Below are 13,401 nucleotides of genomic sequence, written 5' to 3'. Positions count from 1 at the left end.
GCAAAACCTAAGGGCGGTCCAAAGATGCCTGTGGCCACCTCCAGGTCTCCATTTGCTCTCTATACACCAGAAACATACTAGAGATACATCCTTTGCCTTTTTGTTTGGTAGGGAACGGACCAATCTGGGACAGTCAGAGACAGGAACGAAATGAAACCTACACAAAGGCGGACTTCCCAGGTTCAGAGCAGGACCAAACAATAAGCACTGAGGAGGAGTGAGAACAGCATAAAGACAGTATTCCCTACACAAAATTCTAAGTATGTGAATGAATTAAGGAGTTGTAGAGGAGGGGTGTTGGTTTATACCAGCCGCTCTGGGGCCCAGGCTCATGTGTTTGACAGCCCGGCAGATTTGTGACATTGAGCCACTATTGTAATGGGCTCTACCGCTAACTGATGGACAGTTTTGTGGAGGAAAGCTTATGGAGGATTTATTACATAATTATACAAACCCTAAGTAAGAGAGCTGGACAAATTAACCATCCAGTGATAAATCAGTCTTGACCTCACCACTTCCCCAGCCTTGCTGGCTTTTCAGAGGCTGCTTTCCCTTTCCTTCACACACCATAAATTCTGGCCAAATACCAAAAGCTAGCCAACTGATCTGGATAATTATCCTCAGCTCCCAACATAAAGGCTGTGGCCTGCAAACCTTTCTAGGACTTAGGAAACAACAGGTGGAAGGACCAAACTCAAAATTCTTAACTGACACACTAAACAAGGGACTGAGGATGAACTTCACCCAAAACACCACCGACTTCCTTACTGGACCAGCTTTAGAAGGCCCCTTTAGCTGGTAACAAAATATGGCGCCCTTGGCTCATCTGTTAACAACCAGCTTTTTCGGAAGTGGTGATACTAAAGCAACTTTTAATGTGGGTTCAATTTACTGTTGTTCTTAATTTTACTAACACACTTGATTTAACTTTACATTTGAACTCCAAAGCACCCTCATAAAAGGGGCAATTAAGAAAAATGATTACCTTGAGCTGCTAGAACTCTCACACAGCCAGCATGTAAATCCATGTGACCATTCTGGAACAATCTTGGCAGCATCTACTAATGTGAACATATGCACAGTCTATGACCCATTCTAGGAACTTTGGGGCACACACAACAGAAGCGTATACTTATTCTGCTATTGATGGGAATGCAAGCTGGTGCAGCCACTCTGGAAAACAGCATGGAGGTTCCTCAAAAAGTTGAAAACAGGCTACCCTACGACCCAGCAATTGCACTACTAGGGATTTACCCCAAAGATACAAATGTAGTGATCTGAAGGGGTACCTACACCCCAATGTTTATAGCAGCAATGCTCACAACAGTCCAACTGTGGGAAGAGCCCAGAAGTCCATTGACAGATGAACGGATAAAGAAGATGTGGTATATATATACAATGCAATACTACTCAGCCATCGAAAAAAAGAGAAATCTTGCCATTTGCAAAGACATAGATGGAACTAGAAGGTATTATGCTAAGTGCAATAAGTCAATCAGAGAAGGACAATTATATGATCTCATTCACATATGGAATTTAAGAAACAAAGAGGATCGTAGAAGAAGAGAGGAAAAAACAAAACAAGACAAAACCAGAGAGGGAGACAAACTCTAAGAGACTCTTAACTCTAGGGAACAAACAGTTGTTGAAGGGGAGGTGGGTTGGGGGGATGGGATAATTCGTTGAAGGACATTAAGGAGCACATGATGGAATCAGCATGGATGTTAAAAGACTGATCCATCACTGAATGCTACCTCTGAAACTAGTAATACATTATATGTTAGTTAATTAAATTTAAATTTAGAAATAAATTAAAAAATGTCTACCTATGTCTACCAAAGACATGTGCACACCCATGTTCACAGTAGCAGTTACTATCTGTAACAACCAAACCCTGGAAACTAATCAATGTACATCAACAGGAGAACAGACCAATACAATGAGGTAGAGCCCCACAATGGACCACATACAGCAAACAGGAGAAATAAGCTTGCGACCACTGACACCAACATGGGTGGGTATCAAGTGTTGAGTGAAAGAAATTGGACAGAAAAAAAAGTCATGTTGTAAGTCCCTCCAGATAACATTCAAAACCATCCCAACTAATTCACTGCTGTTAGGAACCTGGATAGCTGTCGCCCCCAGGAGAAAAGGAGGTAGAAAGGAAGATAGCGGAGGATTCTGGGTAATGGCTGCACAGGTATCTTCTCTTTGTTAAAACTCATTGAATACTCATGATTTGTGTCTTTTTTCATACATACATTATATTTCAATAAAAAACTAAGAAAAAAGATGATCTCATCACCGATTTTAGTCTCATCATACATGCAACGATCTTTTTTTTTTTTTTTTAAAGATTTGTTTATTTATTTATTTGACACAGAGAGATCGCAAGTAGGCAGAGAGGCAGGAAGAGAGAGCGGGGGGGGGGGGGAAGCAGGCTCCCTGCTGAGCAGAGAACCCAATGCAGGGCTCGATCCCAGGACCCTGAGACTATGACCTGAGCCGAAGACAGAAGCTTAACCCTCTGAGCCACCCAGGCGCCCCAACAATCCTTTTGTTTAAAAAATCACTGAAGAAGAGCTTATTTCTGTGAGAAAGTAATAAGAGAAAAACTCCCTATTTCTATTTAAAGGCTATTTAAAAAAAATTTTTTTTTAATTTATTTATTTGACAGAGAAAGAGATCACAAGTAGGCAGGGACGCAGGCAAAGAGAGAGGGGGGGGGAGCAGGCTCCCCACTGAGCAGAGAGTCCAATGTGGGGCTCGATCCCAGGACCCTGAGATCATGACCTGGGCCAAAGGCAGAGGCTTAACCCACTGAGCCACTTGGTGCCCCTCTAAAGGCTATTTCTATGAACCCTCATTTCTTTGGCATAGCCTCCCTAAGAGAATAGCTGTATTTCAATCTGCTGTACGTCCCCTCTTAGTCTGGGGTCATGGCGCAGTGTGAAGTTATCACTTTGGAATCGGATGGAGCCCAGTACAAATCCTGGTCCATCATGCAGCAAGACCACATGGTCCCTGTCACACATTGGTCTTCAGCGGTAAAGTAAGGACAATGACAAGCAAGCAGAACAAGGTGGGTGACTGGCCTAGCCTGCAAAAACCTATCCTCACCAGGATGTAATTAAGGGAAAAGGCAAAAGCATCTCTCTTCCCATCTTTTACAAGCTAAATGCAGATGTTGGAGCTCCTGTGAACAATTACTATAGATTCTGATGCTTAACACCAGCCAGAACCAAGTACCAAGTAGCCATAGGGAACTTCCCCATTAAATCCCCAGTAGTTTTAGGAATAAATTTTAAAAATAAGCACTATTTCTGAAAAATCACTTTGTGATCTTCACTCGGTTAAGCATCTCTATCTTTTGGAAGTTTAATTTTGAAGAAAATTCAATCTCATACAGAGAATTTAATCTGTTCAAGCAGACAGAAAGACTAAGGAAGAAAGAATCCTACACTGTGAGGAGGGGAGACTGCTACAATTATATCCACAAACATCATTTAGATCAAGTGGCAAGCCTGATGGCGGTTGTAAATTCCACAGCTGTAATTTAAGTCGTGTATGTGTGAAATGAATGCTTCCCAATCAAAATCGACCTAGCCCGTTTTGAGTAAAGCCCAGAAAAATTAATACATAAAATATGTTTTGGGTGGCGAACTGAAAGACCCATGTTGATAATACAAGTTGTCAAGATCACAATTTTTTCAGTCACGGCTTTCTCAGGCTCACATCCCTGGTTATTTCCATGAGATTTAGAGACTCTGTCATTTGAGGCAGTCAGGCTAGCTGCTATCATCACATTGGGACCTTCCCTGGCTTGCAAGGGTCTCCCAATATTACCTTAGTTCATTTGCACGAGCCGTGGCCAGAGAATTTGCATCCCACCCCAGGAAACACAAACTTGGGCTCTGCTAGACATCTGGCACATGATGAGAGTGTAATTATGAAACTCTTACAGGATGAGTGTTATTAGATCAATGAGCACACACCCATATACATCACTCTCTACAAAGGAAAGGAACATGGCGGGAAGAAAAGCTACAATTAAAGGTATGTTTTAGGTTTTCTTTTTTTTTCTTTTCTTTTCTTTTTTTAAAGATTTTATTTATTTATTCGACAGAGAGAGATCACAAGTAGGCAGAGAGGCAGGCAGAGAGAGAGGAGGAAGCAGGCTCCCTGCTGAGCAGAGAGCCCGATGCGGGACTCGATCCCAGGACCCTGAGATCATGACCTGAGCCGAAGGCAGCGGCTTAACCCACTGAGCCACCCAGGCGCCCCTATGTTTTAGGTTTTCATGATGTTGGTGGGTAATCTTTGTTTAGGGGTGGTAGTTAAGTTTGAAAGGACTGTGAGCTCAACTTTCAAGGTGGTTAAAATGTCGTGGGTAGCTGCCAGCTTGAACGGGCTCCCATAAGCTACAAATAGGACTACCTGAGCATCAAACACAATAATGTCCATAACAGACTGAAACAGTAAAATATACAATACATAAATCCACAATACTAAAAACACACACGGAGAGCATAAACACTCCCTTCCTGGTCACCTCTGGTGAAGACAGTGGTTAGAAATCCATTATTCAGGGAACCAATAAAGAGAAAGGATGAAGCCTTTATCCAGACTTTCCTGTAAGGAACTCATTTTCTGGATGAATACATGATTGACCAAGGTCTCTTTGAGTTTTGTTTTTTAAATAAAAGAATCGCTGCTAATAAATGAACGAATAGAAATAAATGCAGGAGGGAAGATCAACAGAGACGTCTCACCATTTTGCAAGGCCTGATGAAAGAGCTCATCTAGAAGCAATTCTCAAAAGCAGAAAACCTCTGGGAAAGTCTGCCAGGGAACTCTGTAGCAGACGGGTCAGCCTAACAACACTAGAACCACCGACCAACCTTCATGTCACCAAGAGAGATGAAAAATGTCAGCTTCCAAAAAGTGAACCCGCACCTGGTAACGTATCCAGAAGAAGCCTCTGGTTTACGGGAGATGTGTGGGAGAGGTAGGTGGGGAGAAGAGCATGCAAAATGACACCATGCACCTCCCGGGCACAATCAGGCAGTCACAGGTGGATGAATGGCATTAAAAAAAATAAATAAATAAAATAAAAGAAGGGGAGGTGAACTGTTAGCACATTAAGACAGATTTAAGAGACCTATCAGCAAATACAATGTGTGGACCTTATCTGAACACCAATTCAAACAAATGAAGCATCTGAGGACATTTAGTTAATGGTACTAGGAATTATGGGTGTGATAATAGTAGTTATGTTAAAGAATAAGATTTCCATTGGCTAGAGATATATCTTGAAGTCTACCTCTTGCCCCAGGGTGAGGAGGAATAAATAAAATATTGGCAATTCTGAAGCTGTGCAAGAGGTATATATGGAGAGACTCTTACACTATTCGCTCTCCTTTTGCCCATGGTAGATTCTCTAACAAAAAGTGAAAAATGGTGGGAAAGTGATGGGTGTGGAAGCTGGGTCATAAGAGTTCACTGCGTTTTTATTTTTGGGTGTCTATCTTTAAAAATGCCTGTAAGTTAAAAGAAAGAAGAAGACGAAGAAGAAGAAGAAGAAAAGCGCAGACAATCCACGAATTAATTTTTAAGGAACTCTGGGATATACCAGCCAACTGGAGGCTGACTGACCCGAGGAAGGGCATCACACCGGGAACAGCACAGCACACAGCCAGCATTGTGTGGTGAGGGCTATACAAGCGGGTCTCACTTGCCTACAATTACCTAGACAACAGGCATCCTAGTCACGGTCCTAGCCCCAAACTGTCACGGGTGTGGTTAGCTCCTCTGCCACTGAGCCGCAGGGATGACTACGACCTCACCCGCGTGCGCCGCCTGCCTCTCACCTGGCTGGGGTGGGTGAGGTGGCGGCATCTGGTGGTGCATCAGGGGGTAGGGAGGGGGCTGCTGATGAGGCATCATGCCGGGGTGCCCTGCTGCTCCGAGCGGCGCCAGGCCAGGCCCTCCTGAGTGCTGGTGTGCCTGCTGAGGGTTCTGCCCGTGCTGCTGCTGTTCCATTTGCTGTCGGGCTCGCAGTTCGGCATATTTCAGCTGCTCCATGTGGAAGTTCTGGCGTTCAGTAAGCAACTGCTGCCTCTGTTGTTCTAACTGTTAAGAAAAGGAAAGGAAAGAGAGATGACACCAAGAGAGCTTCTCGGGAATGGATGACACACAGGACATCGACCCAATGCCCGAATTCTGTGTACCACCTTCCCAGGCACACAGCCACCTCGCCCCCTGCAATATTCAAGGCATTACTTCTTGAATAGCTTATTTCCATGTGGACACCTGTTACCAAGGTCAAGGTCTTTTCTTTGTCGTGCACAAGGTCTGTCTTTCCTGTAACCTTTACCCAGTGGGGTTCCTGTTCTCTGGGCCCACTCAGTACACATGGAATCCTGTCTGGCAGGCTTTCAGAGATGTAAAAATAGGTTTCATGACTGCCCAAGTAAAACAAACCTCCCCTCTCCTTTTAATAGTCCCTCAGCTACTAGAATTTCAAGTTCACACAACTTTCCCAGGTGTTCACTTCTGGATGTGATCCTTTGGTTACTATTTTAGAACTGACACAGAGTTAAATCCTCAGGATGAGTGGACGTGGCCCTAGCTGCAAATACACACATTTTTCTATGTGGAGCTTTGACAGTGCCACCGCAAATCTTAGCTTTCAACTACCCAAAATTATACTGGGTGACACATTCACAGAATATTTTAGGTGACTAAATAAAGATGTGCATGAATCTTGGTTTGAAGAATATAAGTATTTCAATATTCGAGATAATCTTTCTGGGACCCAAATTAAAATAAAGAGAAATAAGCTATTCCATGTGCCAGGAAATCCAGAAACCATATGCCTGAGAATAGTTCAGAGGAGGAAGCCCACCTTAAATGCTATCAAAAATAATTTAATGCAGGCCTGGAAAAAGAAAATCAACTTTACCATGAAGGAAAATAAAAATCCAGATTTTGGAAGTAAAAAGTGTAAAGATCATAAGGAGGGTTATCGGATCTGTTTCTTGTCAATAATGTTCAAGCCCACCACTTCCAGCGGCAAGATCTGAGTCACTGGGAGATATTTTTAGAGCTTTTCCGTCCAAGACGGCAGACAGAAGCCACAAATGGCTCCTGTGCACTTGAAATGTGGCTAACCTGAAGTGGAATGTGTTCTAAGTAAAAAAACACACACCAAACTCTGAGCACTCGGCATGAAAAAAATTAATTTTTCATACTGATTACGTGTTCAAATAATATTTTGTATGTACTGAATTAAGCATTACAATTACACCTTTTTAAATGTGGTTACTTAGACAATTTTAAGTTACATATGTGGCTCACACTGTATTTCTGTTGGATAGCACTATTTCGAGGCATTAATAGATTAAAAAATGTAACATTTTAGCTTTCAGAAGCAGCCAGTTCTACAGATAAATACTATACACTATCACCAGCAAAAACTGGTTGGAATACGCCTAAGAGTTAGCCTAGGAATATGGGCTCTCAGCAGAGGGCTGACCGAGGAGAAGACCCTGCGGAACCAAGAGGGAAGCATTACTGGTCATCAGGAGTGGCTGCTAGGGAGCGGCCATGGATGGGGTGCAGGAGGGTGCGAGAGGGACGAGAACAGTGTGACCAGGTGAGGAGGAGGGGGAGTGGAGGGAATAGATGGTAAAGCTCAGGTCCCACGCTGGCCTGCAGGGAGTCTCCTAGGGAGGAGATCTTCTGAAACAATTGACTTTGTGAGTGGCTGAGGGTCATGGCAGGGTGCTGCCATGGTCCTAACAAACTGGTCTGGGCTCTTCATTTTCTGAGGAGGGTGACCCGAAGAGGTTAGAGCCTGGCACGGTGTCCCTCCTCCTTGTTTGTATAATGAGCAGGGAATTGCAAAATGTAAAAAAACAAGGGAGTCCTCGGTAAGTCCAGCTCTGCAAGACATTTAATCAGCAATGGAGAGGCAGACTGAGAAAAAAGGGATCGAAAAATTCTAACTACAGGTCCCAGGATTTGCTTCCTTCTAATGATTCTTTCTAGGAAACTCAGGACTTTGCTGAAGTTAGACATAAGAGGTTGCCAGAAAAGGACCTCTTATCTATGTTCTGGACAAGCCACTATTGGTCTGGATGGTTTGGCTGAAGTCACACAGTTATGTAAGAACTATAATTTAGGTCAAGATCTGTTCTGTCAAGAAGCTGGAAGAGATCTTGTGTCTCTGAAGGAAAACTGTAGTCTCTGCGTTTCCTGTCTCAGTGGCTTGGTTTGGTTTTTAAACCAAACCAGTCCTTCTGCGGGAGCTGACCTTATCCTCAAGTTATTAACCTCGGAAAGAGAAATTTGCCCAGTTTTCCACGTCCACAAATGTACTAACCTTAATTACCCTATATTTTCCTGAGCTTCACTTATCATTTCAAAACATGGAAGGTAATTAAAAGAAAGTAATTAGAAGAATTAAAACAGATGAATAATTAAACACATATATCTGCATACATACATTCCTGAAAGAGAACCCAGTTTAAACTAAGTCTCCAGGGTGGGCTAAAAAGGTCCTGTGGGGTGGGTGCAGTGCCCGGACAGCAGGCCACGACGTGGCTCCGAGAGGACCACCTCTGCTCTGCAGCACACGAAGCAGAGCTTCCAGAAACATCTTGGCCCCATCATGCAACAGACATTCTTCTCTTGTTGTAGATACCTTACTGCTACTGAGTTCAATCGGAGACAACATCAACTGGCAGTTTTGAGGAGAGCTCGATGATTCTGAGCAAATTTTAAATGCATAAAACCAGTGATTCTACTTCTGAGAATCTGTCCTAGAAAACTCTATGTGTGTGTGTCTAAGGACAGCCATTAAAGTACTGTTTTTTTTTTTTTTTAAGATTTTATTTCTTTATTTGAGAGAGAATAAAAGTGAGAAAGATCACAGAGAAGGAGAAGCAGACTTGCTGCTGATTGGAGAGCCTGATGTGGGGCTTGATCCCAGGACCCTGGGATCATGACCTGAGCTGAAGGCAGTCACTTAACTGACTGAGCCACCCAGGTGACCCAAGTACTATTCTTGATGTACAGTTGTCTGAGATACACTGAGGAAAAAAAGCAAGTTGCAGCAATACTTACTAACACAATCCTAATCCTAATTTAATTAAGAAAAAAACCCATACCTTTTTATTCACATATACAAACATTATATATTTGGTGTCCTAGAAGACACCAAACTATTAGGTGATTATTCCTAGAAATGAAATTAAGGGTAAGAGAGACTTTTTAATTTATTCATTTCTTTCTTTATTGAAAATTGTTTCATTACGTGTAATATTTTTGTCAAGAAACAAACCACTAGGGAATCTGGGTGGCTCAGCCGGTTAAGCATCTGCCCTTGGCTAAGGTCGTGACCCCAGGGTCCTGGAATGGAGCCCTGCATCAGGCTCCCTGCTCAGCAGGGCATCTGCTTCTCCCTCTGTCCCCTCCCTACTGCTTATGCGCATGCACTCTCTCAAATAAAATCTTAAAAAAAACACAAAAAAACCCAACAACCCACAAAAAACCTCACACTGAAAAAACAAAACAAAAAACCCAACACTAAAAGCATGCAAGTCATATGCTATAGATAGTTTGATTTTCTCCTCTCTGTTTTCCATTTCCTAGAACTGTGGACAAAGTCCCAACAGCTAAAGCGAACCGTGTATGTACTTTCACGGACACAGAATGTTAATGAACCTGTCCATTTCCTCTCATGGCTCCGATCTGGCTCAAGGGCAGCAGGTTTCACACAAAGCTGCCTGTAGCTGGGCTCTGAAGACACATCCCCCCACCGCATTCAAACTGTGCCTTCCTCTCCCCCTTCACTGCTATACTGTGTACGCATCAGAAGCTGAATCCAAGCGGAACCAGAGCACAACAGAGCACTTTTCTGCACCAAGACACCAAACACAGACACAGCTGCGAAGTGCAGCCGTGGCTCCCACAGAGCTCTCCTCCCCGCTTCACAGGCTCAGAGCAGGGAGGAGGGTGGGAAAGAGTACAAGGTGGGGGCCGCACAAGTCCACCAACACTGCCACGGGCTGAAATACTGGCTGAGACTTGAGCCTCTGACGACTTGGCCTCAGAACTAAGTAAATAATCACACACCTTCCTTTAAAATGTTAGGGGTCAGTAACCAGACATCACTTATAAAAAACCAAGTCCCATACAGACCCATTCATTCCTTCTTAGACCTGTGGAAAACAGAAGACCACAACTATGTCCCGTGGTTTCCCTATGTGCTTTGGGAGGTGAAAGCCACAGGGCAGCCGCACATCGTGGTGACTGGTCACTCCGTCTTATTTCCTTCAGCCTGCCGCCTGAGGCCACGCATTTGTGATCCAGAACTATACCCACAACTGAGCACAGCTCTCTTCAACTCAGCTGAAACTACCCCTCGCGTAATGGCACGCATCTGACAACAGGTTCCGTGACAGGACAGGCTGCATCAAAATGCATTAACCCAAAGACACAGAACACCAAGTGCAACGTGCTTCTCCTGGGGCAGTATGAACTTCACTTTCTGGCTTTTTGTTCTTTCTTCCTTAATCTGTCCTAAAGTACAATGAAACTCTGCTGAACCTACATCCCGTGTGTGAAGAGATCCTGTTATTGGGAACATGACCATTTCATCTTGATCCAGGCCACCATCATCTCGTGTGGGCTACTTTAACAGCCTTGCCACCAGTCTCTCCTCTCTGGGCCTTGCTGCTTTGTCATTTCCTCTCTACAACACAGCCGGCACATGGATCCCTGCGAAACTGCAAGGATGCCAGCCTCTGCATTTACTATATGGAATCCATAAAATGGGCTCTGTAGTTTTCCCACGCTTTAATCAGAATAAAATGAAAAGCCTCTGGGTGGCTTAGGTCACCAAATCTCTGACTTTATCCTCTCCCCTCCTCATTTATGCTCCAGCCCAACCATCACTCCTAAGTTCCCAAACATGCTCCTGCCGCAGAGCCTTTGCGCTGTTTCTAGGCCTTAGAAGGATGCACCTGTGAGTTTCCCAATAAGGCCTACCCAGAGGACACCACTGCAAAGTGCGATTTCTCCCTTCCCCAGCCTGGAACATACAGTTGTGTATGCATACACACACAGCACAGAACATCTCCTAACCCCCTTCGTGAATTATTTCAAGCTTTACCAAGGCAAAGAGTTTGGTTGGGTTTTATTCACCACTGTATCCCCACTACCATATCATGCCTAGAACAAAACAGGTGCTTAATGAGTATCCGAGGAACAAACAAATGACCTTAATCTTACATCACCTAATGCAGCAAAAGCCAACAGCTCTAGGCAGGCTGACTCTTCAGTCTCCTCTTAAAGTTCTGGATTTAGGCCTTTTAAATAGCTCAGATCAGTCCCTCCTCCACTAGGAAACTCTCCTTGATAATCTCAGCCAACCATGGCTGAGCCCCCTCAAGATCCCCCCCTCCACTGGATTTCCACTGCTCCATCACCCTGCAGTATGCAGTGTCTCTATGTCTCAAGGTCCCACTCACCCTCTAACCTCCTTGAGGACTGAGCCTGGGATTCCCACAGTCTCTCTTTACTGAATGTATTCAATTTCGACACCTAGCCAAATGGCTTGCAGAAGTGCAGATAGCATTTTGCCCACCAGATCAGCTCACAGATCCATTCTCATGGGCATCAAAATTTTTTTTAATCCAAATGGGAATGCTTTAGACAGGGCACATGGCCCCCAGTTCTCCCCAGGTGGCTCAATTCCCCAACATAACCCACGTTTGAAACCTGCTCTCTCGACTGCTGTACGCTAGCCACCTGGCATGGAAGGCTGCTCAGATGGGCAGGCCCTCTGAGTTACGAACCCAGCACAAGCTCAGCATCCTCACCCGAGCTGGAATCAATACTTATCACGTTATTTCTTCGATGGGCTCTATACATTTCATAACTGCCTTCCGCCAATACCAGCACTTCACAAGAGAGTGTAATAATGGCTTCTGAGTCTAATTACAGCTGTATGCACAGTATCTACAAAAGATTAACGTTTATGTCCTTTGTTCTTAATTACTACATACTTTAAGACTCAAGAGAAATGATTTTAAGTCATTAGAGAAGAAAAAGAAAGTTCCTGATTCTTTTTTTTTTTTTTTTAAAGTAGGCTCTACACCCAGTGTGGAGCCCAGCATGGGGCTTGAACTCACAACCCTGACATCAAGACCTGAGCTGAGATCAGAAGTCATGATTAACCAACTGAGCCACCCAGATGCTTCCATATCTGATTCTTAAAAGTCTAAGAATAGATTCTGACATCTATTGCTATATAAATAAAACCAAATGCTTAATTCAAAAAAAGTATGTCCTGGAGCTGGTAGGTAAAGAAGTACACCTAAAAGTGAACAGAGGCAGGGGCGCCTGGGTGGCTCAGTCATTAAGCGTCTGCCTTCAGCTCAGGTCATGATCTCAGGGTCTTGGGATCAAGCCCCATGTCCGGCTCCCTGCTCAGAGGGGAGTTTGCTTCTCCTTCTGCCTCTGCCCCTGCCCCTCCCCTCACCAGCTCATACTCTGGTTTTCTCAACTAAAGAAATAAAATCTTTAAAACATAAAAAATAAAGTGAACTGAGGCAATGTGGTGGGCAGAAGAGCAGCAGGTGGTTAGTACAAGGCTCTGCTCCTGGCTGACTTGGACTTTCTAGTCTCAATTTTAAGTTGTAAGAGGGATGATAAAACCTTGCATATCTCAGGGGCACCTGGGTGGTTCAGTAATTAATCGTTTGCCTTCGGCTCAGGTCATGATCCCAGGGTCCTGGGATGAAGTCCCGCACTGGGCTCCCTGCTCAGCGGGGAGTCTGCTTCTCCCTCTCCAGCTCCCTGTGCTTATGTTCCCTCTGTCACTGTCCGTCTCTGTCATAAATAAAATCTTCAAAACAACAACAACAACAAAACCCTTGCATATCTAAGATTCTCTTGGTTATAAGAAGTTGAGAATGGTTTATTTCTTTATAAAGTGTTAAGCTGAACAAACAGGTTTGGCACTTGGCTCTGTCCCTTCTAGACTGTGATCGCAGGTACATAATGTATCCTGTCCAAGCTCCAGTCTCTCCCTCCATAAGAGAAGTGAACAAAGATAGGGCCTTATGTGCCCATCCAGCATCACTGCTGAAGATTCAAAGCAATCAGTATTTTCTTGCTAATGGTTTCCTCATAGATTTTGAGGGATTAAATGAGAAAATCCATATAAAATGGTTTAGCACAGTGACTGGTCCGATGAATGTTTATAAAGCCATCAAAAACTTACAAATAATGAATCTTAATATACAATCACTGGTTACCATGTGCCTAAAAAAAGAGAGGCGCGTAAATATTTACCGAACACCTACTATGTGTCAGAGGCATTGTGCCAGG

General features: G+C 43.9%; 1 protein-coding gene across 3 annotated transcripts in view; it reads right to left on the bottom strand.

Moving 5' to 3' along the window:
• Nucleotides 1–13,401, bottom strand: part of SMARCC1 (SWI/SNF related, matrix associated, actin dependent regulator of chromatin subfamily c member 1) — a 171,960-nt gene that overhangs the window by 12,675 nt on the left and 145,884 nt on the right. For all 3 annotated transcript variants that reach the window (XM_045080557.1, XM_045080560.1, XM_045080565.1), the window contains exon 26: nt 5,871–6,132. In XM_045080557.1, coding sequence (XP_044936492.1) covers nt 5,871–6,132 — 262 coding nt within the window. The remainder of the gene's footprint in view (nt 1–5,870; nt 6,133–13,401) is intronic.

The sequence above is a fragment of the Mustela putorius genome, unplaced genomic scaffold (assembly GCF_011764305.1).
Source record: "Mustela putorius furo isolate JIRA1106 unplaced genomic scaffold, ASM1176430v1.1 tig00000095_pilon_pilon_pilon, whole genome shotgun sequence".
Lineage (NCBI taxonomy): Eukaryota > Metazoa > Chordata > Mammalia > Carnivora > Mustelidae > Mustela > Mustela putorius.
This window is presented reverse-complemented; position numbering and strand designations above follow the sequence as displayed.